Source organism: Corvus cornix, chromosome 3 (assembly GCF_000738735.6).
Source record: "Corvus cornix cornix isolate S_Up_H32 chromosome 3, ASM73873v5, whole genome shotgun sequence".
NCBI classification, from domain to species: domain Eukaryota; kingdom Metazoa; phylum Chordata; class Aves; order Passeriformes; family Corvidae; genus Corvus; species Corvus cornix.
This window is the reverse complement of record NC_047056.1, coordinates 13,974,829-14,002,658: the sequence shown is the minus strand read 5'-3', so window position 1 is coordinate 14,002,658 and position 27,830 is coordinate 13,974,829. Positions and strand designations below refer to the sequence as shown.

At 50.2% G+C, this 27,830-nt stretch overlaps 1 protein-coding gene across 2 annotated transcripts in view; it reads right to left on the bottom strand.

The window, feature by feature from the left end:
• GALNT14 (polypeptide N-acetylgalactosaminyltransferase 14) overlaps window positions 1–27,830 on the bottom strand; it is a 95,447-nt gene that overhangs the window by 55,345 nt on the left and 12,272 nt on the right. For both annotated transcript variants that reach the window (XM_039569089.1, XM_039569090.1), the window contains exon 2: window positions 6,775–6,944. In XM_039569089.1, coding sequence (XP_039425023.1) covers window positions 6,775–6,944 — 170 coding nt within the window. The remainder of the gene's footprint in view (window positions 1–6,774; window positions 6,945–27,830) is intronic.

Sequence of the window (27,830 nt, the reverse complement as noted above, 5' to 3'; positions counted from 1 at the left end):
CCACATGACAATCCCCTCTTACACCAACAGTGTGGCTGGATCTCAGAATGGCTGGTCAGTGGCTGGTGACAGTGTGTGGAGAGCGAGATGCTGCCCAAAGCCGCCTCTCTCACTGACATCCAGCTGCCCAACTGCTTCAATAGCAGCTACAGAACATGCTTCCCTTCCTACCACCAGCCTCTGTTTGCTATTTCTACCATTGCCAAAGGGTGACTGGGCTGCACAAAAGAATCACAAGCAATTCTCTCTCTGCCCACCTCCCACAAGTTTCAAACTTAGGCCACAAAAGCTGTCTGACCAAGGGCAGAAACAAAACCTTGGCCAATGCAGGCAGTTCTAGCTTATCCCAAAGGGACACGCCAGCCCCTACTCTACTGGAAGGATTGTTCTCATATCTTCATCCCGAGAGATCTCAGCCTAAGGAGGTGATGGAAAAACACAGTGCTGAGAGCTAACCTCTTGGGCTCTGGTGTCCAAGAGACAAAAGCAACCATGCTGCTTCCTAATGGAGATGCTTCCATCTCAAAGCTGTTTTCCACCATTGGTGTGTGTACCTGCTCACCTGCAGGGTCGTGCTCTGCTCTTACTGTCACTAGAAGTAAGGAGACCAAGACCAAAGGCAGGGGTATCCCAGATCTTCTCTTACCCAGCTGTTTCAGCCCCAAAATGCTTTGCAGGCAAAAGATCCAGGGACGGCCCTCACGCATACAGAACCTTGCCCAAATGTGATAAATCTTACTTTGCAATGAAATGACAAACATCCTGGCTCTGCCCAGAAAACAGTAACAGCTGGAACAACAAACCAAGGAACAGAAAAACTCTTCAGGATATTGCTGGCAGCCACCCAGCGGCTAATAATGAGTCCCAAAAGCAAGAAGAAACCTGTAGCCCCCCCACAACAAGCCACCCCAAGCTCACACAAGGTGCTGCCACCCTTCTCCCCTCAGAGCATCATGCAGATGGGGGAGCACCCACACAAGAGGGTACAGGACAGAGCAAAGCCAGCAGCACAGACATCTGGCCACATGAAGACACCTCTTCCAGCTTTCACCAATGCCAGGTCCACAGATGTGGCAGCATTTGAGGACTCCCTCTCCCCCATCCTTCTCACCCGCCTCGCTCCTTCATCTGACCTCAAGGGCAGGGCTCCATCCACATGCACTGCATTCAAGCCTCCTCGGCTCAGACCTGCCCCACTACCCTCTGCCCCAAGCAGATGCACCCAGCAGCATCAGGCACAGGGAGACCCCTGCCCACACCACCTCTTGCCCTGGTCTACCACACAGCACACCCCAAGCCAGCAACTCATGAGACACTGCTTGAATAAGCACATTTTAAAAATAATAAACCCTCAGGACTTTGTCTGCATTCCACAGAAAAGTGGATTAGCCCAGCTACAGCCCAGAGGCCAAAATACGAAATGTATGGAGTCAGCAAAGTGAAAGATAACAGGAGACCTCAAAAATCTCTAGGTTTGGTTCTGCTCTCAGTTGTGCAAAGTCCATCTAGGTCCCTGCAAACCTTCCCTCAAATTCAAACTAGGTTTGGTCACCTGCTAGGGACCCTAGGGACTTACCTGCTTCTGCAGGTCTGATGTTCAGGTACCACTGAGGACAGCATAGCAGAGCCCCCACTCTGTCCTGCTTGGACATTAAGTTCCTCCAGACACTAAGTTCCTCCTTTGGGGACGCTCAAGAAACCAGGCGAGAAAAGCAATATGCTTAAATCCCTATGTGAGGCAAAAAATGCATTTCTAGCTGCTGAGACCCAGTGTTCACCTCAAGAACAACCTCAAAGTGGTTTTGGTCTGGAGGAAAAGGAAGCTGGAAGAAGACAAGGCAATGTGAGAAGTCCAAGGGCATCATAAACATGCTAAACCAAAAGCAATGCTGTCAAAACCTCCTTTTTTCCTCTTCAACTCCTCACTCCCAAGAAGATATCACAATATTCTCAGTCCACTCAACTGTTTGCCACTCTCGGGTGGCAATCACCAACTCACCTCAAAGCAGAGCCACTCCAAAGCCTGCACGTGACACAGCTGCCCTCATTTCATCTGCACAGGGATGCCAACACACGCTCCCATGTGCCATGTGCCAGCCGTGTCCAAGTGGGACACAGGGAAGGGCAGAGAGCCGCACTCAGCCCCAGGTGTACACAGGTAGCACACCCAGCAGAGGTGACCCTCAGGACCACCTGTTCTTCCCAGTCATCCCCACACTCAGCACAGCCAGGTATTTTTGCCTACCCCAACCACAGCTGCCCCACCGCAAAGTGGAATGTGCAAGCTCTGCACCCTCGGGATGCACACTGAAATTAATGGGTCAAAACAGCACTCCAGTGTGTAATGCTCCTGCTCAAGGGCTGAAATCCTGACATTCCTGGACCTTGAGAATACAAGACAGCAGCTCTCTGCTTCAGGGGAACATCACAGGCACCACCTACATCTTCCCATCCTTCCATGAACAGACCATTTGAGCAGAGCAACCAGTCCTAAGCAGCCTTCCTACCCAAGGGACGCTCTCCAGCTGGCACAGCACAGGGGTTTAAGAGGAGAAACCTCAGGGAAACCTTAGAGCATGTGTTGTTCCCCTCACAGAGAACAAGACAGACTACAACAGCAGAGCTTTTCTAGGGGGCACAAGTTGGCAGTACCTGGCTTGTGGGCTGCCAGGATGCTCTCACCTTCAGCCGACAATGCAACACCTGATCTTCATGCCTGCAACATCCCTGCCAGCCTCGTGTTTCAATCACAACTTCATCTTAGCAGCTGCTTTCTCTATCTCAGACACACACATACACAAACACACCCCTAAGCAGCTGTAAAATTAAACATTAGCTGGGTAGGTAGGACCTCTTGTAAAGCACTTAGGACTCAAGGAAGGAGGGAACTTCAAAAATGCGGAGTCTTATGCTAGAATTTGAGAGGGCTCCATCCTTGGCCTTCTTGCTTTATCAGCTCTTGAGACAGCACTACTAAACACGTATCGGCACTGCTGAAGTAAAAAGCAAGACAAATAGAGGAAAACAGACACTGGGAGATGCCTGAAGTTGGCTGACGTGATTTGCAATAGCTGGAGACGTCTGCTGGAGGCTCTCACCTCTCCTCTAGCCTCTCATCTCCTCTCCTTGTCCCTGATTTCCCCTCTCTGCTTTGCCGCCCTCAGCCAGCAAAAACCCCCGCTCAGGCCGGTGCCGGCCGTGCCTCGCGGTCCCAGCTGAGCCTGGCAGCCACAACAGCATCTGCACATCCATCAAACCCAACGGAGCATGGGGAGGTGGAGGTCAGCCCAAGCAGCATACGGAGCACTGGCGTGGTGAATACCAGCCTCCCCAGGAGCTGTCTGCTGCAGATGGAAAAAGCCCAGGAGCCATCAGGACAAAATCTTCTGGCTCGAGGCAACGCATCCTCCCTGTCGGCTTTCCAAGCCGCTGAGCAATACTGGAAACCTCAGCTCCTCTCTCACCATGCTCACGCCTGGCACTGACTCATTCACTGCCGTTTCAGTCCCACAGTTTGCCAGTGGGAGTTGTAGGAGGTGGGATGTGGGGATGAGGTAATGCCAACTGCATGCGGCTACCGTGGTGGAGGGGGACTAGCCACCCACTCCAGCAGCACAAGCTGGCTGTGCACGGTGTGGATGTGACACCAAGGTCCAGGTCTAGTCTGCTGATGCAGTCACAGGGATGTTTTAACCTTGACTTTTGGTGGGCATGGGAGGTACCACCACAGGACCATCCAAGGTCTCTCCTGGAGAAAGGCAGCCTTTTATGTGGTCCAAGGGCTTAGTCAACAGGCAACCAGGAATGGAGTTAATGGCAGCAAAACACAAGAGGGTCACCAGGAGCAATGCTCCAGCTGTGAGATCTCCCAGGCCAAGTAACACAAGGTAATCCACAGAAAGCATGACAGTTCTCTGGCTGAAATCACCCACAAACCAAGCAGAAATTCATAGCTCTGCACTAGCCAGAGGCAGACAAAGAGATTCACCACAGTTTCTCCTGCTCTGATTCCTTGCAACACTGCAATTCCTCTCCATCTGAAACTATTCCACTGGCTGCAATTTAAAAACAAAATCAATCCAGCAAACATTGCTAAGCAACTGGCTGTCAGTGCCACATCCCATCCCATTGAAAGTATTTGCCCTCTCCATGACCTCCTGGCAAGGAGCTTTGCTGCTCAGCCCTTGCCAGATTCTATATACTCAGCTATCGCTGGCAAGTCCAGATGCTTGGCTGGATTAGCAGAGAAAACACCAGGAAACCTTCTGCAACCACCCTAATGAAAAACACCTCACAGAGATACTGTAAGGAGCAGCTTCCCCACATTCCAGTCCCTAGGATTAGGATACAATGCATGGATCTCTGGGCATTACCACGCTGTGTAGGTCTGTGCATCTCAGTGCTACCACACATCGTACAGAGGCAATGAAGGATGGAGAGCCAACACACTCGGAACCTGGTCACAGAGCAGAGTACAACACCTGAGAGGCTGGAGGAGAACCTGCCTGTGTATGGGAACAAGCTGAAGCGATGGGTAAGACTCTCTCCAAAGCCTCCTAAACCCTCGTGCAAGCTGGGCAGGAGCCTCTTGGCACGGTGTGAGGTCCATGACAGGATGTACCTTGCTCCAATTCAGCTGGAGTAGAATCAAGGTCCGACACTTTGGGCTCACTCTTAAAAAAGCAAGCCTGAGAACTTCTAGTCTGGCTCACACAAAGCAGCTTAATCCAGGTTTTCCGTTGAAACTAAGCCTCTAAACACAGCCTCGAGTAGGACAAGCAGCATGAGCACTAGGGGTGTCCTCCCACAGCAGCCTGGCCCACAGAACCCTGCTCTCCCCTTTGCAGGAGGGACATCTAGTCAACCCCATGCTGGACTCCCCTTACATGTTCTTGCACAGCCATGAGCAATTTCTCCCTGCTCCAAGAGCAGGCCATGTGTATCCGTGCTTTCCCACACAGTTCTGGTGCACAATTCAAGATCAGCTTCCAGGTTGCAAAGCAAGGCCTGAGCATCACCTGCAGCAGCTCTCAGGACACCTGTGCCGTAAGTAAGGATTATCTTCCCAGAGAGGCCTCAGATCTGCACCTTCTTCTCTCCCTCAGCCACCAATCCCAGATCCTTCTCCCTCCTCCATCCTCCCCATCAGCGCCTGCCTCCCCCAGATCTCCCGGCAGCCCCATTTCCTCAGTGGCCACTCTAATGCTTGGCTAATGGCTCATCATCCACAGCGTTCTTCAGGCATATTCAATGAATCAGAATCCAATTACCGGGTTAAGGAAATTGGAAACAAATTAAATTAGCCCCAGCCCCTCCCATGTGCTGTGCCCTCACCTCCTCCTTAACGAGGGCTTTTCTTTCACAGGAGCTCTCAGTGCCACATCTGCCCGCCCAGGAACAAGGTGGCTGCCACCGCGCAGCGGGGGTACGGCAAGGGGCAGCCGAGTCAATCTTCCCTTTTAATAGGGCAGATGGTTAATATCCCTGGCATTAATTCTCTCCAGGAATAGCACATTCGCTCTCTGCTCAGCTATAACAGGCGTCCGTCAGGGCTGACAGCTCCTCTCCGGAGAAAGGAGCATCTGGTCCTTACAACAAAAAGAAGCTAAATAAATAAATAAGCACATTGCTTGCTACAGGGCTGGGGAACTGGTGCTGTCTCAGCATTTCAGCCTAAGTGCTGCATTTGAACTGGAATAGGGGAAATTCAGAGTTGGGTCAGATGCCAGGAGTGGAGTCACTCTGATCTGGGAGCAAGGTGCAGCAGGGGCAGCACATGCCATGGCTGGGTCCAGCACAGAGCTCCCACCAAAGCAAGACTTCCCCCAAAGGGCTCCCAGGACAAGGCAGTAGAGACAGCTGCTGCCAGAAAGCTGGGACATAATGCCAGGCACAGCTCCATGGAAAGAGCTTGCATGTAGACTGGTGACTGACAGCAGGGACCAGGCATACGCTGTGTCCTCAGAGAACAAGGAGGAAAACTGCATTGAGGGGACCTTGGGAGCTTTTCCTTCACCATTGGGATATGCTTGCATCACCCTATCCAGCAAACTAACAATTAACCCCACTGACATTCAGCATGAAGGACCGCTCTTCCCTGGTGAGTTTGGAAAGACAACGAGAGGGAGACTACAGCTGAGACCTCAGCAAGCAAGGGTGCCCCAAAACTCCCACCACACCCTTCTCACACTGACAAGGGAATGCAGCTTCATCTACAAGGAAACTGTTGCTGCAATCCTCCCTGCCTCTCCCAAGAGCTCCTTTGGGCACCAAAGGATATTTTTGACCTCAGTGGTGCTGGAGCAGCTAGTAATCCATCAAGTTCTTACTCTTTTTCCCTCCTCACTCAGCAATTATCCCTTATTCCTCACTCCTCTCTCTCTGCAGAGCAAAATCAATGCCCACCAGTTATTTTATCCCCCTTGCACCACCTCATTGCATCGTCTGCAGAGCAAGAGTTCCCAGCAACAGTGAAGACTTAGCCCAATACTGAAACTTGCTCTTGCAAGCATTACTTTTCTGAAGGTAAAATAAAGACTTTTCCTTTCTTCCATCCTGGAATAATTTATACCATTTCAATTAATAGGTTTAAGGCTTCCAGACATGCCAAGAAATCAAGCAACAACTCGATCCCAGAAACACAACCCAGGCAGACCCAATCCCAAGAGCACCCACTGGCATCCCAAAACCACGGCCCTGAAGGGGACCAGGACTATGCCCCCATGCCATGAAGTCTGGTGAGGAAGATCAGGAGGAGCCAGGGGGAGGCAGAACCTGTGATGGCGGGTGTCGCGGACAGCGCGGTCACTGGGGATCCTCTCGCTCTCCCGCTGGTTAAAGGCATGGAGCCGGTACGGGTCCTCGCCGCCCTTCCACCTCCGGGCACTCAGGTACCTCCGCTCTTCAAACTGATCCCAAAGGTCGTCCCAGTCCACGTCCGATTCCTGCGCGCACAAAGTCAGCCCCGTTAGAGACAGGAGAGACCGGAGGACGACTGACCCCAGAGCTCCAGAGCTCCTCCCAACCCCGCCGGAGGTCAGTCAGCCCTGCAGCACAGGCAAGCATCACAAGAGCAGGTTAACAAGGAGTCCCATAAGGCTTTCAGGGTTTGTATCTGGTCCGTAGGTCCTGAAACACCACGTCAAAGACAGCCTGCCAATTTGAAATAAAATGACTAATTTGAAACCGAATTCAGGTCTCCGGTGGATTCCCCTCTCAAGCAGCACGGTCTCAAGAAAATAAAAAAGCACAAACGTTTTGTAAGGGTTTTAATTTCTCTCCAGCCAAAAATCAAAGGTATTTTACATCACATGACCCACTGCCCCTGTAACCCTTCAGGCTGGAAAGGGCCATCAGATAGGAGCAGTCCCACATTACCACAGCTGGCTCCAGCAACAGGGCTCTGGAAGAAGGGGGCCATCATGCTCCCAGCCCAATTTCAGTCCATCTTTGCCACCACACCTCTCCCACTGAGGACTTCAGCCCTACCGCAGGGAGAAGAGAAGGGAAGCATGTGCCTGTGTGGTCCCCCAACTCCAGAAGGATGAAGGAGCTGCATTTTGGGGTTACCCAGCAGCTCCAACAATCTTCAGGGGTTGAAGCATTTCTTGGTGGCTCGGTGCTGTCGGGGTTTAAGCACCCCTGAGCAGCAGAAGCTGTCGGGGGTTTAAGCATCCTTTGGCAGTGTCTGAGGCAGCCAGCACAAAACAGCGCCGATAAGATCTCATCGCTACAGCAGCACCACCTCTTTGATCTCAGCCTACCTGTAACACTGAGAGATGCAAACATTTACAGACATCTCAGCCCTAAAGAAAATTGTGATCTTATCCAATAATTGATCTTTTCTTCTGCTTTTTTCTCCCCCCTCTTCAGTTCATACCATCTCAAAGCTGATTTTGCCTGCTAATAGCGCAAAATGAAGCTTTTGAAAAGGGCGATTTTTATCCCGTAATTGATTTTACTCACATCTGGCAGTGCATTTTCTGTAGTAACAGGAAGGGGGGGAGGGAGCACTGGCTCCTGCAAGTGAACCACCACAGGGGCAAGCCAGGCACCTCCAGCCACAGGATGCCCCACATCGCTCTGGGTTACAGTGACACGAGCACTCCCAAAAAGCCAACAAATTCCAGGGATGAAGGGGTTTCCAGACACAGGGTCATATTCATCCTCCCCTGGTGTGACCCCATGGCCTTCTCAGGACCTCCTCCAGCACCTACCCCAGTGTGAGAAGATCAGAAGAAACCCCCAAGTCACCAGCCACACTGAGATGAAGTTATTCAGGACTGGAAGAAAGTTATTCAAGGCTGGGAAAAAGTTATGAAACCAGTAAGGTCCCTGCAGGAGTTTTACGAGGAGGACGCTCACAGCCCGCCTGCGGACTTTGGGGAGGGCTGACGTGCACAGGGTGATAAATGCTGTTTATGTTGGATTTTTGCTAAGGCATCTTGCAAAACATGATTTAGCACCGCAGTAAAAGATCAGGGGAAAGTGAGGCGATTGCATCGCGGAGCCACCGACAGCCTGATGCTTATAAGATTTCACGATGACCCCAGGAGGCCTGGCGCTGCTAAAACAACAGCCAGAGCTGCAGTCCCTAAATTTTAATGCTGTGAAGAAAAATAAAAGTTGGTTTTATCAAACTTAATAAGAAGAGAAATGGCTTTCAAAAGTGGCCACACAGCACTTAAGGCTGTAAGCTGTGTGTGTGCATGTGTGTGTATTGATGCTGTTTTGGTTTTTTTAATGTCAGTTAATCCCAATAGCCTTGCATCAGCTAGAAGGGTGCAGCTGGGCAAGAATCTGATGGCTCAGGTAGAAGGGCTGGTGGATTCTCTCATGAAAACTGGAGCTTCTGCACCTGCTACAAGGGCAGCAAGGCTCTGGCCAGGCAGCAGAAGCAGGGGTTTGGGACATGGCAGGGTCTGGCATGGCATTTTCCCTGCATCCATCTAACCCCACTAATGTCCTGTTACCAGGGCTGGGGTCCCAGCAGTAAATGGATACATGGGCAAATACCAGTGCCTTATCCCATAGTATTCACTTCTCATCCTGCTCTGGATGAGCATTGCATCCCAGGGCTGCATTCCTGGTTCACTCTGCAATGACTAATTAATACTCCTGTGCAATCTCCACCTGAAAGACACCAGCCCACCTTGATTCACCCAGGCCCTCCTTTTTGGGCTGAGGAAAGCTATCAGTAGGGCAGATATTAAATACTGGGTAATTAAATACACACCTGAGATCAAGAGTAACTAGATGCCAGAGATTAAAGAGTTCTTTTAATCCCTATCTGGCCACAAAGCAAGACTTGGATTGGGTTGACTTTCTCAGCCAGAAGTAGATACTGGGGGTCAGTCATTTGCTTTTGATCCACAGCACCTGTCCAAATCTTCTGGGTGTTCTTTCCATCCCAAGCCTCCCTACAAGGGTAACTGAATTTGGAGCAGGATGCTCAGACACAGGTGCATACTGACCTCTGCAAACCATACCTGCACAAAGCAGAAGAGGAAAGCATGAAAAGCTCCCAGCTGTGCAAGCAGCAGGAGGCAGGAGACCTCACCAGCCTGTGCACAGGGACTCATATGTTTCTCACCTGTGCCTGATCCGAGACAGGGAATGAGAGTTAAAGCATTAGGAGAAATCCCCTTTGCTCACCCAGGGACAGCACATTGGTTACAGGTTACCAGATAAGGTCTTCATTATAATAATTCTGCCATGTATTATCACCTCTCCCTCACACCAGAATTCTGTTTTGGGAGTTATATAACTGATGTGCAGAAATCTAAATTTAATTTATTATGATCTAACTCACTTTAGAGACCAAATTACCCTGCACTAGAAAAGGATCAAGTCAATACTCCACTTGCCTTTCTATTTATCCTCTACAGGGCTCATCTCTCCAAGTCTCCTATTCTTTTTCTCTCACGTACTAGTAATAAATTTTCTTTTTTTTTCTTGGAATTAGGTAATTTCTCTTTCAACACTGAAGTTTAATGACTGGTATTAATTATAGGAAACACAGTCAATGCTTAAGAGTTGAGAGACTCAGTGAGCCTGAAGGAAAGAGAAGAAAAATATATCCAAGGGGTGGCTGCCTGCTCTTGGCAAACAAGTGTTGCCTCTTCCAACACCACACTGGGGGGTCCCCAAGGGGTGGTCAACAAGAGGTCAACCCACAAAAAGACATGGACAAAGCTCCTTGTGGAGAGAAGCTTCCACCTCACACCAGCGCCCAACCAAGAGTAGGGCTTACCAAGAGCTTTCTCTGCCATTTCAGTAAAGCACCCCCCAAAAAATGACCCACTAAAGGCACCTCCTCCAAAACCACCCATCACCCTCGCTGGCTTAGGGCACACAGCCCAGAGCAAGCACAGAGGCAGCTTTTCACTGTAACTGTACATTAAAGATTAAAAGCCTCTCAGTGCGAAGATGTAATTCGTCATCTGCCTCTTAAATCACAGCTCAGAAACAAAACAAAAAAAAACACCCCAAAAAACAAAGGGAAAAAATAATATTTAAGAAAAAAAGGAGTGGTGCTGTGGGGGGAAAATGGGTCATTAGCGGTAAAACTACAATTTTCTGGCAACTGCTAATGGCTTGTTTATGTGGATTTCTGCAGATATGACATTTTAATGGCATAATAATTGTGTGATTACAGTACAGCAGGGATCGCTGGAGCGGGAAGGAGGAACACACAGCCCAGCCGGCTGCTGCGGGGGGCCCGGGGCATCCCCCGCGGGATGCTCTGCTCCGGCAGGCAGCCCCCGGCACCCCTCCCGCCACGGGAGGCCAGGCCAGGCTGGACACTGGGCAGGGAACGTGCTGTGGCAGCACTTTGGCCACCCAGAGGCAGTGCAGCAGTGAAAGGGCATGTCAGGTGAAAAGCCTGGCCCAAGAAGAGCCAGTGGTGACTGGGGATGGACAGGTCACACCGGTCCCCAGGGCCAGCCTCCAGCTGCCCAGCAAGACAAGGAGTGGGCAGTGCAAGCCAAAGGCAGATTCTGACTCACTTTCTTGTTTTGTGGCACTATTTTAGCATAGAGAATTTAAGCCTTTGCTAAAATACAAGCCATTTTCCTTTTGGGGCTGCTGTGTTCTGCCTTCAGACTGGAGTGAATCAGACCACTGCCATGAGCATCATTTCAGGTGGCAGCAAACCCAAGCCAGCCCAGGGGGCTGGCAGAGCTGACAGGGTTTTCCAGGGAACCCATTTGGCCAGAAAAGGGGTTTTGCTGATGCAGGTGCAATGATGACCTCAAAGGAGTCTGGCAGCAGCCAAATGTACCCTCTACCTCGATTCCCCTCACATCCAGCTTTCCTTGGAAAATCTCATCCCTAAATAATCCCATCCCAGCAGTTGCCATTGAGCCCATTCTCTCGGACTCAGGCATTAAAAAACAGGAGGGGAAGGGGAAATAAAAAATTACATCAGCCTATCAAAAGATGCAATAAACACGTAAAAGCTCTGGAAACTCAGACACTGTGCAGCACGCTGCTGCCCAGTCACGCTCTGTCACTCCTCTGCCAGCGAGGACGTCTTTGTGCTCAGCAGGCTCGGGGGCACTGGAGGCAGAGGGCAATCTTTCAGCAGGAATTGCAACCAGGCATTATACAAATGAGATTTAGAAGTCTCACTGAAGCGCAGGGCCCCTGCAAACAGGAGGTTCAATTATAGAGCTGTTGCTGGCCCAGGCACTAATGCCATCTGAAAGGATTATAATACTTCAAACAGGATAGGGCTCATCCTGCCTCATCCCCTGGTGCCAGCACATGCACTTAAGAGGGTCAGCAGCACCAGAGGGAAAAGAAGTGGGACAGCATCACACCGCGTTCGTCCTCATCCTTGAATAACCCAGATGGGGCACCGAGGTACAAGATCCTTCAGTCAAGTTTGGTGTAGTTTTCTCAACCCCAGAGCCCAGTGCCTTGGCTTAGCCCTGAGCAAGCAGTGCTGTGCATCCCAATGGCCTCAGCCCCAGGATACAAGGGGGAGACAGACACAGCACCATGGCCATAGTCTTTGCCCCATCCAAAGAGGATGTAGTAGTGCCATAACCAGACTGTGGGTCTTTGGAAAACAGGCTTTGTACTCATCCTGCATCACATCCTCCAGGTACATCAGGTACTGCTCAGCACCAAACCGGTATGGACCCTGGAAATCACGTCCTTCTTCTTACCCTCCTTCCCCAAACTGCACAGTCCCTAAGCCAATCAAGCACTTAAATACAAACTTAAGCAACTCCAGGCATTTGTAGTAACCAAGAGAAACTCCTGTTTAAACACCTGATGTTAAGTACTTGCTTAAGTGCTTCACTGGCTCAGTGCCCCTGCTTTGTGCTGACACAAACACACTGGGAATGGAGATAGCTCTGGGCCCCGGCCATGATCTGCCCTAATTAGTTTTCTGACCCATGGAGATTTTAGCTGCAGTTCGTTTATTTGAGGGCTGTGAAACTCCTCTTCCTCCTGCACTGGTACCTGGGCACAACATTCATGAGCACCTTGGTGGCAGCTCCTCTGGGACCCCATGGGGACACACAGCAGATCCAGGATCCCACCCTGCTCCAGGAAGGACCAGCACCTCCCCCTGCTTGGAGGTGATTTTTTTTGTCTCTTAAGGAAAACCTTCAGATCTGAGTCTATTCTGACCCCACTTTGGGGGAAGAAAGAACAAAACAAAAGAAAAATCAAATAAAATATTAATACAGATACTTAATTAAAGCAAACCACTTCTCCAGCAAAGGCTGCCCTGCAGCTGGGGTCCCTGGAGAAGCTTTGAGCATCCACCATTAAACTTCTGGTTGCCACTGACCCTTTCCCGCTCATGCACATCCACAGGCATCCTGCTCCATCTTCAAAGGATGGAGCATCACCTCCTCCTCTGCTGCCTCAGCAGGGAGCACGAGTCCCTGAGGATCTTTCAGTATCCCACTTTCTCACTTGGCCCTGAGGGCAAGCCCACACTGTCCCCACCTTTCCTGCCCTTGCTGCTCACCACCTCTGTAACATCTGCTCCTGTGTGGGCAGAGCCTGGATCTCTCCTGTGGTGCACACACACATTTACGCAATCACGGCACCTACTGCATCAGGCAATAGGAATGACAGGCTGGAAAGGGGCCATGGAATAAGATGTGACCTTCAAGAACTTGAAGATGACTTGACCCTCACAAAGTACAGCTGCAACTTCAGCCTGGATGGAAAAATCCCCCTCAAGGCCTGTGAGAAGGCTCTTCAGCATCTTCTTTTTATCACCCCCACACTCAGCTGGCATCAGCTCAGGTTGTTGGCCAGGGATTCAGTGCAAGCAGCTGACCCAGGGCTAAGGAATCTGGGCCATCATTAAGTCAATCACAGCTAGAACCAGCAGTCTGTGTATCTTCTTGTCTGTATCTGTGGTAAACAATATACATGGTCTGAAACACCCTCCAGAGGTTTAAATCTGCTGAAGTCTCCGGCCAAATATAACAGCATGAAAAGCCACTGGAGAATTACTGATGCTTTTTCCAGTAAGGGGACCAAAGCTTGAGTTTTAAAATGGATGGCCAGGGCAGCCACCAAAATGGGGAGTTTATTCGCAAATCAGAAGCAGGGGACTCTGAGCTGCACAGAGGGAAAGATGACAGATTCATTGCTTTGATGAAAAGCCAAATTTTCTTTCAAGGGCTTCCCTTAGGAAAAAAACAAGTCAGCTCAGAGTTCACACCACACTTATCAGCAAGCAACTGCTGCACTGGCAGTGGTGCCAGGTTAAAATATATACACATCTCCTGCAGGCAGCTGAGGCCAGAGCTCCATGTGTGGACAATGCTCCTATCCACTGGCTGTAGCACCAGGCCACCATCCTGCCTCTGCAGAGGGACAGGCAATGCATGCTAGCAGCCAGCACCACACGCCCCAGACAGATCCCAGGAATTCCCATGGTGACCCTCACTGCCTCCAACATATTGAAGAACCTCCTGTCTCTCTGTGACAATGGAAAGGAATACAGGATCCAGGCCACTGACCTCTAGAAACAACACCCAGCAACAAAATTCCTTGCATTTCCACCTAGAAAGATGCTCTTTCGTCTTGGACCCCCAAAATCAGGTGTGTACGTGTCTCACTGCATAAAGAACACCGATCTTAACTCTTTAAAATTATAAATTAGCCCATAGGATAGCCTGACACATGGAGACAAATCCTGTATAATTAAAAAGGAAAGGAAGCCGATTATATCCTCCTGGAGAATATTGCTGCCTGCTTCTGTTTTATTTATACGTTACAGTGTATAATGAGCTGAATATTTAGGAGGTCAGCACAAACCAAGCTGCTGACTGGACAAAAGGGAAGACCCAGCTCTGTCTGTGCTGGGAGTCAAGCAGAAGGATGGAGAAGATTTTTGGTCATTTCCTCCTCCCCCTGCCCGCAGCTCTCCTGGGATGCTGCAGGACTTCTCAGTTCAACTGCTTGTCCTTGGGCTGCATCAGTCTCTCCTCAAGTTTCTATCAAAAAATGGTCTTCTGGGTTTTCCCACAGCCCCCAGGAAAGGATGAGCAAAGCCAATCCAAGTCCACTGGCACCTGTGAACCCTTCTAATGGGTTTACAAATACTAAATCTGGATGGCAAACAAAACCAGATAGGTTTTAAGAGTCTCTGCTTTCATTAAGACTTTTTAAGATTTCAGGTTTAAAAAAACCAAAATAAGTGGAAAACTGCTGGACTGGCAGCAGCCTCACAGTGAGTTGAGCACCAATTCCCAAGCCAGCTCCCCTGAGCTGATGGAAATAGTCCCCCACCTATGCCATCAGCAGTGGGATACCCACAGCTCCACCAGGCTCTCTCCATCATTCTCCACCTGCTACCTCCCAAAAGCGCATTTGCCCCCTGCCAGAAGGGATCTTCTTGGCAGCCCTCTCCAGGCTCACCAGGGTGCCAGGAGATGCCAAAGAGCATCTTTGGGGCCATGGTGCCACATTAACTGGTGCACCACAAGCAGCCCCTCCCCAGCCCACTGCCACCACTCAGTGCCATCCTCTGCTGGCTGTACGGCCAGTGCGTGGGTGAGTGCAAGAGCTGCTCCCCAAAGGTAGTCAGCAATTACAAAGGGCACTAATTGGGAAAGAAATCAAGGCAACATCCCATGTGTCCCCCCACACCAGCCAGGTTCAGCACATTCCCAGGATCATCAGAGGTCGAATATATTGAGAAGAGCCCAGAGCCATGGTGGGTAAATAAAGTGGCAAAAGCAAGTTCCTACATGGACAGACGGTGTTTTGTTTTCCTTCTGTGCCTTTCAGGACAGACATGAGCTGCTTCCCAGCCATGAAGGTCAAACCAGCCTTCCCAGGCTTCAGCAGGAGCAGCAGATGATTTAGTACTTAGGAGCCCATAGCTGTACTCAGTCTCCAGCTGAGCTCCTCTTGCATAACAGCCAAAACTCCTACCAAACCACAGAGCTTGAGCATCTCAGAGGCTGGGGAAGGTCTTCCCTTCCCCATGGAGCTGTGGATCCCACGTGCCAGAGGACAGCCTGGGACAGGACACATCAGGGGAAAGGAAAACGGGAACAGGGAGAGAAGAATAAAGGAGCCAGACAGCCAGATCCCTGCTCTGAACATTCTGCTTTCAACCCGGCCCTTCAAAAATCAGGAGGTTAATCCAAACCACTCCTCCCAAGAAGGAAGGGATCGTGCTGTTAATATAGTCAGCATCCTCGACCCAACATGGGCTTTTCACAGCAGCAAAGCCAGGGGTAATCCATCTGGTAATTGCTTCCATGAGGATCTTTACACAGCTTTAGAAACTAATGCTACTATCCTTCCCTGAGCAGCCACCCTTCTGAGCCAGGCAGCAACGAGGGGTGATGGTAACAGCAGCATATGAATGTGAAGTGTCTCCAAGGGAAGGAAAGGTTATAAAAAACCACATATATTAGAAAAACAGGTATGAAAGGAAAATAAAATAATTGCAAACACACAGGACAGTTACATGCATGGCTTTAGCTGCCTCCAAGAAGCCACCAGCTCACCTTTCCCCCACCCTCTGTCAGCTAACTGCTTTGGGGAGCACAGATGCACCAAGACAGCACCAAGGCACAACCTGCTCCAAGGAAGGAGCTCAGCAAGGACAAGAAATGCTGTCAGACCAAACTCCCCACTACTGCACTTTGATTTCTGGTTCTGGAAAAGCCCTGGACTCCCTCCAGCCATGCCTCAGCTTCCCTGCTCCTACAATTAACTCACAAGGCTCCTGCTGGGCGGGAGCATCACCTGTGCTGAGCAGCTCCACTACAAGGGCTTTTTTCCATTTTCACACCTCTCACACCCCTAGCAGAGTGGGAAGAGCACAGGAAAAGCAGTAAGAAGACTAACCAAAATGCCTTGAGCCCTCACAGAGAGCTTTCCTGCCATATGCCCACTGTGCAGTGATGTGCTGCAGCCCAGCCCAGCCCAAACCACACTAAGCAGCTATCGTGGTAGCAGTGGAGAAATTCCTGGTCAGAGTATGACTTCTCCAACAGATTTAAAAGCATCACCAGGAAACGCGAGCTGCCCTAGCTCACATGATGTAGGAGGATGCAGAATGCAGGGGCAGGTTCTCTGCAGCTGGCAGAGGCAGCACAGGCTGTGGGGTACCAACCTATGGGGCAAACTCTCAGGGCTCAGCTGCCTGCCAGTGCCTGCCTTTCAGACACCATCCCCCCATCAAAAAGCACTGGTGACCCATGTCCTCGTCTCACACACACACATTTTGCAGAGGCAGGTGTCTCTGTAGCCCAGAGCTGGTCTTCAACACACAGGCGCAGGGAGATGAAGCTCAGGTCACAGAAACGATGCTCCATGGTGCCTATACTCCTCAGATGTACCAGCCCATCCTCCCCCCAATTTCCCTCAAGGAGAAATCAGATATAAAACATTTGTGACAGCAAGAACGGATCTAAACCTTTGATCCTTAGGTGCCTGCTGCCAGAACAGCTGCACGATCCTGGGCCTGGGCACACCGTGACTGACAGCACCAGAGATACGGCAGCATAATTTAGAGCATATGTGTCAGCCCAGCCTTCCCCTATCTCAGCTCAGTAATAGAAATAAAAAAATCAGTGCTGGCTAGTGAGAAATGCACTGTAGCAAGGTATGGCAAGTTTGAAAATCATCAAGCCTGTTGGGGAAGGACTGTGGGTCGCAGCCAGCCAAGAGCAGAGGTGCTGCACAAGCCTCAAGCGCTGTGCCTTAGGATGATGCAGGCTTGGCTGGGGATGGGGGAAAACAGAAGCAGGACATGGCTGGTATGACCTGGCCAGGCAGAAAACAGGCAGATCCCTGGGCTCTGGCCATCTTCCAGCAGCACAGCCCCGATGCTTGCATGGGAAAACCCTGAGCAGAGCATCTGGGCACAGGAGCCACAGCACAAACATCATAAAAACCAAACCCATGCTAAGTCTCCTGATGCAGCAAACTCAAAACATCCCCCAAGAGCGTAGGGATCTGGATGGAAACCAGCAACCAGCACTGAGCTTTGTTGTTATTATCGTAAAAAAAATAAAATCTGCATTTGGCACTGATTCTCTGTCACCCATACAAACACATGTTTCACTGCAATAAGGAAAATAGCATTTCTGGAGCCCTCAGTCATGAAAACACAGTATGGAAGTCTTGGTGGGCAGCTCCTGCTAGGGCTTGGACCAGCCCCCTTGTCTGATGCAGGAAGAGGCTTCCTCCACCCAGGCAGTGTGGCTCATGGCATGCTCCAGCTCAGCTACACAATTCCACACACTGTGGAGGCAGCAAGCCCTGCCACGTATCTCAATGTCTCAAACCCCCAAACCTCATCCCCTTCCATGCAGACACCAAGGCACTCCTGTAGATGACATTTTGTTGCATGATGCATGTGGGCAAGCAGAGCAATCACAATACAAGCCAGCAGCAAAGCTCAAATCCAGGCAGAAACAAGCTGCCCGAAATCTCTTAGGTCTTCACGCTTTGGCAGCATCAGGTTTGGACAGTGGCAGTGGCCATGGGCACAGTACAGCTTCTTGCAGCACAGTTTGGGTGGCAAGACAACACCTACTACACTCAGGGACAATGATACTACTGGCCTAGGCAGCACAGCGGTGTCACCACACATGGCTTGTCCACCCAACTACCAGAAACAAGTTGATAGACAACACTTCCAGGACCTCTGAACCCAAAGAGTCAGCACTGGAACAGCCCCATGCTTGCTTCCATGGAGAACATCTCATGAGGGGTGGACATATCAGATCTACCAGGAGCTGTGCAGTATCTGCTGAAGGCAAGGTTCCCTGCCCTCAGAAAGCCATAGGAGGAGAGGGGAAGTCCCCACATGACACAACGAGTGGAGAGCAGAGGCTGGACCCACATTTAGGCAGCCCCATTGCCCACGTGGTCCACATCCCATCCCACATGCCTTTGATCCCTCTTGCTCCAGCAGCAACACACTTCCCTTGCCTGCAGAGCTGCATTAAGGATTAGGTGGGATCAGACATGGGATAATACAAATGAGGTCGTGTTTGCTGCTGGCAGTAGCTGCAAGGAAATGAGGAGCCAGTCTTTCCAAGCGGAGGGAAACAAGATGCTGTTAAACTCTGGCCAGGCAGGCAAGGAAAGGAGGGACAGGGCTGAGACCAGGCTAATGCAGCTTCTCTGCCCACAGGTTTGGATATACAGTGCCTGATGGGCCACAGCTACAGGGGAAGGGACTCTCCCTGCTGAGGAGCCATGTCTCCAGCTGGGCTTCCTGGTGGAAAGCAGGGGAGTAGAAACTGCAAAAGAGGCTCATGCCGCTGGAGGGAAGTGGCTCACACCACCCCTGCCAGGCCTGTGTAACAAGAGATGAAACACAACCTTCTGTTGTCTGGATGGTCCTGAAAGCACGAGCAAGCCCCAAATTGGTGATGCTGCTTCCCTTAATGCTAGGCATTCACTGGCTTGTTTTTTCTCATAGATCTTTTTCCATCCTTATCCTCTCCTATACTCTCCAGCAGCTCTTCCCTTCCAGCTACAGGGATGCCTCTATCTCCCCTTGCTCTCCCAACCCCTGGCACCTGTCACAGTGCATCTTCAAACATAAGGGAGAAGGTGCTTGGGGGTACACTCAGGCTTTGAGAGGCACACTGGAGCAAGCAAAAGCCACACCACCTCAGAGAAGAGCAGAAACCAGGTGGATAGAGAAGATGTGCCAAGGAGCAGACATGCTATTCCATGGATCTTTCCCAAAAATACAGCAGCCAGTGTAGAGGTCCTATAAGCTGTGTATGAGGCATCTCAACCAGCACTGGTCCTGACAGCTGTAAAAAAACCCACCTGACTGCTTTTATATTTGATTTACTGCTGTAAAGGCACCTTCAGAGCACAAGCTCCAGCTGAGAGCTTTCATAATCTTTATACCTTTGCTAGAGCCTGAAGGACAAAAAACTCATGAGATGTGAAGAGCCCCGGACACAGCACCGCAGGCTCCCAGCTCTGAGCTGGATGATCTGTCCCTGGCTCATGCAGGTCCCTGGAAAGGCAGGGACACAGAGCCCCAGCAGCAATGCTTGCCACTGCCCCAGCAAGCCTGCACAGAGATGGTGACAGGACTGGTCCCTCCGCAGCCGGCAGCATATGCTGCTGCTGCCCACATCAACGCGGGTGCCTGGAGAGGCGGACCAGAAACAACCCGTTAAACGAGCCAAGACTTTTCATCTATGCAGTCAAAGAGAGTTTTAATCCCCAACTATGGGGTACAGCTGAGCATCTGAAGGCATCCCCCTTTTTTTGCAGCAAAAGGAGCAACATCTCAAGGGCAAGAAAACTGACCTAAAAAAAGCACTGTGACAAAAGAAGGCCAGTGGGACATACTGGTGGCTACAGCCAGCCAGGCTGATGAACATCTGTATGGCAGAGAGTTTCTGCTCCTCATCTGCCAGCGACCTTTATGTCTGCTTTAACACGGGGCAATAATGCTCACTTAAGAGTCTCATGCTGAATTAATCATTGCAAAGTGCTCTACGGTTCAGCCAGGAGAGATAGGAAGGCAGCACTAAGCACAATCATAGCTGTACTCAGCAAGACTAATGGTCTGTGCTGTGCTCTGGCCCCAGAAAGCACTGCTTAAAGCTCCTGAGCAGGATGCACAGCAGCCCCAGCAGGGATGCAGCTGCCTTCCTGTCCTAGATAGGCACCAGAAACATCTGCCCAGCTCCCTGCACTGGCAGGGGGCTTGTCCCAGTCAGCTGGACTTGATTGTACCACCCAGCTCTAAAACTGCTGAGCTGAGGAATGTAGCGTTCAGAGGAGCAGGGGAAAAGGCAGATCTCATTTAATACCTGCCCAGACCTTTTTCCCATGCATCCTGTCCAGTCATTGCTGAACCCAGCCAGGCTTTCAGCACCCAGAAGATGCTGTTGCAGAGGGGCTCCACAAGCAGCTTGTATCCAAGCACACTGAACCTGCCCCTGCCAGCCTTCTTCGACAATCCCAGATTTTGTCCAGGAAGAGACAGGAACTATTTCCTACCCACTGTTTGTCTGCCATTAATGATCTTCCAGATCTGCAGTACAACCCCCTTCCTCCATCCCAGGCTAAGCTGCCCAAGGCTACTTCTTGCAGAGAAGCCATCACCTTGTGTCCCCCTCTGCACCAGTTCCACCTCTCCAGGATGGCAGGGAGCAAGAAGCAACAAAGGCCTCATTATTCTGAAATATGAATCCAGGCTTCTAAAAGGTACCAGGATCCTGGTACACCAGGACAAGATGGTTTTCCCCTCCACAGGGCATTTGGCAGGGGCTCTGCTATTTCACATGTCACAGCTGAGCTCCAGCAGGCTGGCTGTGGCTTATCCCTCACTCCTGCCCAGCTTCAGCGATGCCAAACAGGAATGGTCAGCCAGCACTAACAGAGCAGGGCTCAGCTGCCAGCACCGGGCTAAGCCCACCAGCCCTTTACTTCCCGAGACACAAGCGGTGAAGACGAGGAATAAAATGAAAATTCTTCTTAGTGTTTTGATTTAATATTTTATCTGTACTGGAAGCAGCAGGGAAAACATGTGGGAAATGTGGAGCAAGTAACCCCTCCGTAGCAGAAGAAGCCAGGAGAAACATTAGGGCATCTAGGGCAAGTTCTGAGAGGCTCATTTTAAAACGTTCCCTCCGCCAACACAGATAAATATTTGAAAAAAAAACCACCACATGAAAATTCAGTTGACTCACGAAGAGCAAGCACGTTATATATAGAAATAAATTAAATAATTAAAGGGCAAAAGAAACGGGATTTTAGCCCTGCTTTGAATGTAACTTTCATTAAAGCCTTACACTGGGAGCTGCTTTTCACCATCAGAGTGGGTGAAGGAAGCAGCAAAATGAGCTTTTGCCGTGCTCCCAGGCCTCCCACTGGGAAGCACAGAGCAGTAAGGCGAGTGCCGGGTATGCTGCTCTGTGCCCCCAGGGCACAGCACAGCCTCACCCAGGCCTCCCCATCCCTTCCCCATGTCCTGATGGGGCAAATAAAGTGTGGAACAGTGACTGCTTGGCCCACGGAGACCGTGGAATTCTCAATGGGATGTAAACCCACTGGGAATGTGCTATAAGCTGTTAGCCCAGATGCTGGGCTATCCCAGAGCTCCAGGTGTATGTGGCAGCTCTTTGGGTACAGTACAACTCAAGCCTTAAAAAATAAAATAAAATAAAATAAAATAAAATAAAATAAAATAAAATAAAATAAAATAATCCAGCTCTAGCTAGTCTCAGAAGCTTTGGGACAGGATGAAATTTAGGCTACAGATGTTACAGCCAAATGCTATTATTGCCAGGAGCCCAGCCCTGCAATTTAAAGGTGCCCTGGCACAAACCCGCACCAAACGCCTCTCCCAGCATCTGCTGCACTCAGAAATTACACACGTCAAAAAGGGCAAGCTCAAAGCATCTGCGGTGTTTTTGGGAGCTCAGAGCTGAGCTGGCTCCCCACGAGTTTCCCCAGCCCCCAGGCAGAGCAGCAGAGCTCCGTGCTCACTCCGCCGGGGAAGCTCAAGGCTGCCCAGGGAGGAAAGAGCCACGTGCTCTTCCAACCCTAGAAACCATTCCCCAGCATTGAGGCAGGAAAACACTCGTGGAAAGGCTGTGCTGGCCATGGGCAGGAGAACAGCAGTGATTTGGGGCACCAGTGTCCATCCTGACAGCGCTCTACTTCCACAGCCTGCAAGATACCGTGGACAAAGGGTGTGAGCAGTAACCTAACAGCCAGGGAGAGGATAAGCTCAGGGTCAGGCTCTTTTATTAACATTCTTCTCTTTTTTTTCTGACCCTCAAAAAGGTCCTTTTCTCTTTCTGAAGTGACATCCTCCGAGTCTCCACTGCAACAACAGCATCAACGCAGGGGTGACCTGGTCAGCCCACAGAGGTAAAACAGGAGAAACAACTCTGAAGCACATTTTTGTGTCTCTGATCAGATGGCTGAGAACCAGCAGCATCAAATCCCTAAATAGCACATGGCATCTGGGGCTATACCACTGATCTTGGCGACAACCCCTTCCCTCTCAGCTACAGAAAACCTATATATAGGAAAATATACATATGGATATAGACACATATGATTTTTACATTACTTTGCCATTTCTAAACAGTCCAGTAAGGCTTCACAGATTTGCTTTCCCCAAGGAGGAGACTGCCAAGCCCATGGCTAAGCAATGTCCCCCACTTGCTGTGCCACACTCAAAGTGTCAGCCTTTTGCTTTCCCTGCCTTGCTTCCATGTGTGCGGCTCGGTTTTGGTTTTAATTGCAAAGTCCCCACATTCTGCAAACCAAATGCAGCTGGAATTGAAATCGAAGAGCAAAACCACCCACCAACAAAAATCAAAGCATCACACTGCCAAAAATCAAGTGGGATGCACAAAGCAGAGAGCTTAAAGGCGGGGGGGGGGAAGGAAATCACACTGAGAGCATGTTTCCACTGGTAATAACCTGAGAGCTGGGTAATGACACTGGAAGATGAGCTACCCTTGGCCCAAAGAGAGGTGGCTGTTTATGAAACCATCTGGCTGTCAGCAGCTCAAACACCACATGAAGGAAGAGTGTAAAATGGGCAGGTAGAGGATGTTCTGTCCTCTACCTGACCAAGGGGGAGGAGAAAAAAATTCTAGAAATTGTCTGCATTATGGGGACAGTAGTAGTCCATGGTTTATGGGGTTGGGGTTTGTTTTCATTGTATCTAACTTGTTTATTTAGGAGGAGCTTCATAAATCATTCTTTTCTCAAAAGCAGGCACCAAGAACCAGCTACAGGAGAGTATTCCTTTGCTTTTAAGAAAGCATTGAACAAAAATGATCAGATGTATTTAATGGGCTGTTGAAACAGTGTAATGCCAGCCTCTTACGTTATTGTGGCTCCTAATGATTTTACTAAGCAAAGAGCTGGAAGAGATCGACTTGCCATTCCTGGCCTCTGCCACTACATTCTGCTCAGACACAAGCAGCATAGCTGAACAGCAACAGGTAGGATGATATTTAATGCCCACCTCTATATTTTGACATTGTCTGGCTTGAAATAGAGTCTTCATGCCATTTACTGGCAGTGAAACTAATAGGATTCTGTAAAAATCAATCCATAAATGCTCAGACGCTAAAATGAATGGTTTCCTTTCTGTTCCATTTACGGGAGGGCTCTTTTATGGATATCTATATGCCGGCGTAAAAATTGCAGGAACAACTTTCTAAGTCTTCATTAAATTCAAGGGGACTTTTGTAGAGAAGATTGCTTTAAAAGAAACTGCTGTTTCCCATGGCAGCTCATTATTATCCACAAACCCAAAAGAGCTACACTGGCCTGTGAGAGCTGCCCCAGCTGCCCCACATTCCTGCTGGGCACACAGGAGCTGCAGGAGGAAAACCAAGGTCAGGGTTAGGATGGGACACCAGCCCCTCTGCCCAACACAGGTGCTATTAAACTGAAATTATGGGTCACATTCACCCACATCCTGAACACTGCCCAGCACTGCCAGGGCCTGCCCAGCCACCACAGGGACTGCTGTCAGCAGAGTGTTTCCAGAGGGGGAAAAATAAATTCATAAACTAAACAATGCTTCTTGGTAACACGTTTAATGAAAGTGAAAGAAACAGAGAGATGTGTTTCTTCCTTACCCTACCCACCATGTTAAATGGCAGGGGGTGGGTTTCTGGGGTTTAGGGATTGTTTTTTCTGGAGGAAGCACAAAAACTGCATGACCTGTTTGTCACTCCTGAAGACAACAGTTTATCAGAGCAGTCAGCAAACTGAGAGATTATTCAGATTTCTGCCTCCATGTATTACTTCCAAGTCCACTTTCCTGAAAACACCACAGTAATTCCTGTCCCAGAAGTGAGCTGGGGATGCTGAGCAAACCCCTGTACTGCTCTGCACAGCTCTGCATTCCCTTCTCACCTCCCAGGGGTGCAGGCTCCAGGATTTGCCTTAGGTCCTACTCTGTGGTCCTCAGCCCCGAGCTGCAGGCAAGGATACTTCCACACAAGGCTTCCCCTGGCATGTGCCCTCCTGACTCTGCACCACTCAGATAAAATGACTCTGCCAGCTCCAAGAGCTGAAAATAGATGGGCAGATAAGAGCCAGGTCAAGCATGCACAATCCACAAAACCACAACTCCAGACCATGTTGATCAGCTGGAGACATAATGGAGGAGGACATGGGGACCCCATGGACTGGCTTCACCACTGCAGGCCAGTAACACTGATACCCTTGGTTAGTCCACTGGAATTGTCTCTGGGAAAAGCCCAAAGCCAGAAAGCCACTAGCACATCACCAGATCCTCTGCCAAGGATAATTTTCCATGGGGCTTACAACTATCTCGAGCATAAATTGGGATAAAGGGAAAAATGTACATCCAAGCCCTTTGTACTTCTGCAACAATCCATCTTGTTTCTGTCAACTTAACATCTGCAGAAAGATGTAGCTCTGCTGGAGGAAAAACAGCTCCTAAGTGCTCCTGGTCATGACAGATCTCAAGGCACACAGAAGTTCACCACATCCTCCTGGCCAAGGGCCAGGCTCACAGAATTGCATTTTATCTTACCCTCTTTCACCTCCTCCTTCAGCCACTTCAGAGGCTTTTCTTCATCTCTCCTTCCTCGTATTTCACTTCCAAGGGCATGGGACTAAAACAGCCCTGTTTTTTCTCCATACCCAACCTCAGAAAACAAATCATTCCCGAACCATACAACCAGACACCTTGCCTCCAATACAGGGCAGACCTCTCTGCACTGGCAGCTACACACAACTCCCCTAGGAGTGATGCTTTTCCCCACTTTTCTGCCCTCAAGACAACATCCCGTGTCACGAGACACTTTTTTCCCCCATCTCTTTTTCCTCCTCTTACAAAAGCTGTGGCTGAGGATGGCCACAAAGGCATTGAAGCCTCCTGATGCCAGCCATCAAGTGCTTCACACTGCAAAAGCCTGGCCAAAGTGAGGTCCACAAGGAAATTACTCTCTCTGCAAGTAACTTCCCATCCTCCACCTTAATTTCTTCCAAGCCAGGACCCATCCCAATGAGACACCCAGAACTCAGCAGCACAGCCAAGTCAGGGACACATTGCTGAACGACCAACTGATGTTACAACTTCATCAGTGCTACAAACGCTTCACTTTCCCCTTCAATTTCTGCTTTTCCGCCATCCAGACTGACAATTCTCCTATGATTTTAGCTGAATTTAGCTCATTTTTAGCTAATTTGGCTAAGATTTTGCTAAAGTTAGCTAAGTAGCTAAAAGCGTCTCGCATTAAATCTTCCCGTGCCTCAAAGTCCCTCTCTATAAAAAGAGACTCATTATCACTGACTTGTCTCTAAATGATGGAGACTGTAAATCACTGCCACACAACATCTGGTTTGTGGCCCATGGGGAGCTGCCAGGCTCTGTTCAGCTGGGTAACAACCCACTGGTGGAGATGCCACTGATTCAGCTCCAAACTGCCTTCTACATCCCCAAAGCATGGGCCAGGCTGAGGGACAGAGTACAAGCAGCTCAGGGATGTAGGAACTGCTGAAATCAGTAGAAGGCTTAAGCCTTGGGGGCTCTCAGCCTTTCACCAGCAGGAAAGTGCTTTAAAACTAAAAGAAAAAAGGAAACCCAGCTAAGGCAGAAAGCAAATGAAGGGGTTGCAACCTTAAGAGCTGCAGAGACATTCAAACAAGAGTATCTCAAACCTTCCCTGCAGCTGTAGCCAACAAGACTGTAAATTGGCCTATGATTTAGCTCCATTTGGTGCCCTCTATCCAGCCCTGCAGGGCAGCCCACGCAGCAGATACCAGCTTCCATCCTTATCTCCACCATCCATTACCTGCTGTCAGAAAGCATGGGGGGAAGGCAGGGTGCCAGCACAGCTCTGCATGCACAGGAGCCCCCTTTTCCTCCCTCAGCAGGTCCCCTTGCAGCACCTCCAGCCATCACTAGGACCATGCTCCTGTGCTGAGGGGCTTGGGTGAGGTAGAGATTTCATCTCATAGCCCATCCATTGTTGAGTATGCTATTTTCTTACCAATTTTTCCTTTTGTTTCCCCCCTCCTTTTTTTTGCCTCTTCTCCCCCTTGGTTCATTACATCAATCATTTATATCCACAGCACTAGCCAGCTGATTTACTGCCTCGATCAATGCAGCTCCAGCATGAAAAAGAGACACAGCAAGCTCAGCGTGCAACAGGGACCCAGCTGTGGGAACCTGGAAGGACAAGAGGGAGTGACAGAGAACGCAGTCACCCCACAAACCAAAAGCACCAACAGCACAACTTTCTGCATTCCCTATCAGTACAGCAAGTCTGCAAGGATAGGGCAGTGCCAGGGCAGATGGACAGATCCTGCCAGGCACTCCTGGAAGACACGAGGTTTGAAGCTGAGGGCTCTAGGAGCAGAGCAGACTTGGGCAAGAATTTTTTTTGCCCCTAAGCAGGCGGCGGAGAAACCTGCTCCATCAGGATCGACTCGGAGCACTTCTGCTAAGCACCTCGTTTGCTCTCGCTCTCCTAATGAACAGCGTGACAAGCCTAGAAATCAATGGAGGCTCGGCAAACCCTGAGTGCAGCTCGTGCCGGCGCCCAGCCAGGCGTCCCCGGCACCTGCTCTCCCTAACTCAAACCGACGGGGAGCGATTACCCGACAGCTCTGCTAATGGCCACCCTGTCAGGGCTCCTCACCCACACCCCGGCAGGGCAGGCCATGGAAACAAGTCATTTGTGGAGGTGCCAGCCTTCTCCCTGGCAGTACCTGTGCAGAGAAGAGAGGCTGCAGCAGTGCCGCCGGGAACCGGCCCTGGGGAAGTCCCCAGCATTTCCCTGCAGCCAAGGATGCTCGGCTCAGTACCTCTCTCCCAAATGACCACTGAAGTTTCAAGGCCCCTGGCCCCACAAGCAAGATCCAAGTCTTTATGGCCAGACAGACACTGCACATTTTGGGCAAAACAGGAAGTGTGGGGACACCTCCAAGACAAGCCACCTGCTTGCAATACCTGCGGCTGAGCAGGAAGGCACACGAGGAAGTGAGAATGCAGCCCTGGGGGTCAGAGAGGGATGCAGAGCAGACCAACAAGTGGAACAGGGTGCCAAGAATCTGCTTTTTGGCTCTTTTCCCTAAAATACCTGGCATACTGAAGATTGTCTGAGGCAGCTGAGGCTGCAAATGAGGGACAAGGCTTTGCTGGAGAAATAGCTGCATCTCAGTGCCAGACAAGGAAACACAGGAGCTGAGGCAATGGTGCAGGCATGATGGGGAACAAATACTCTCCAAACCCAACACCAACTGGGAGCAGCTCCCCTGAGCACCCAGAAGGGGTCAGGATGGAACAAGGCTCCCTCACAACAAACAGACCCTGGCTTCAGTTC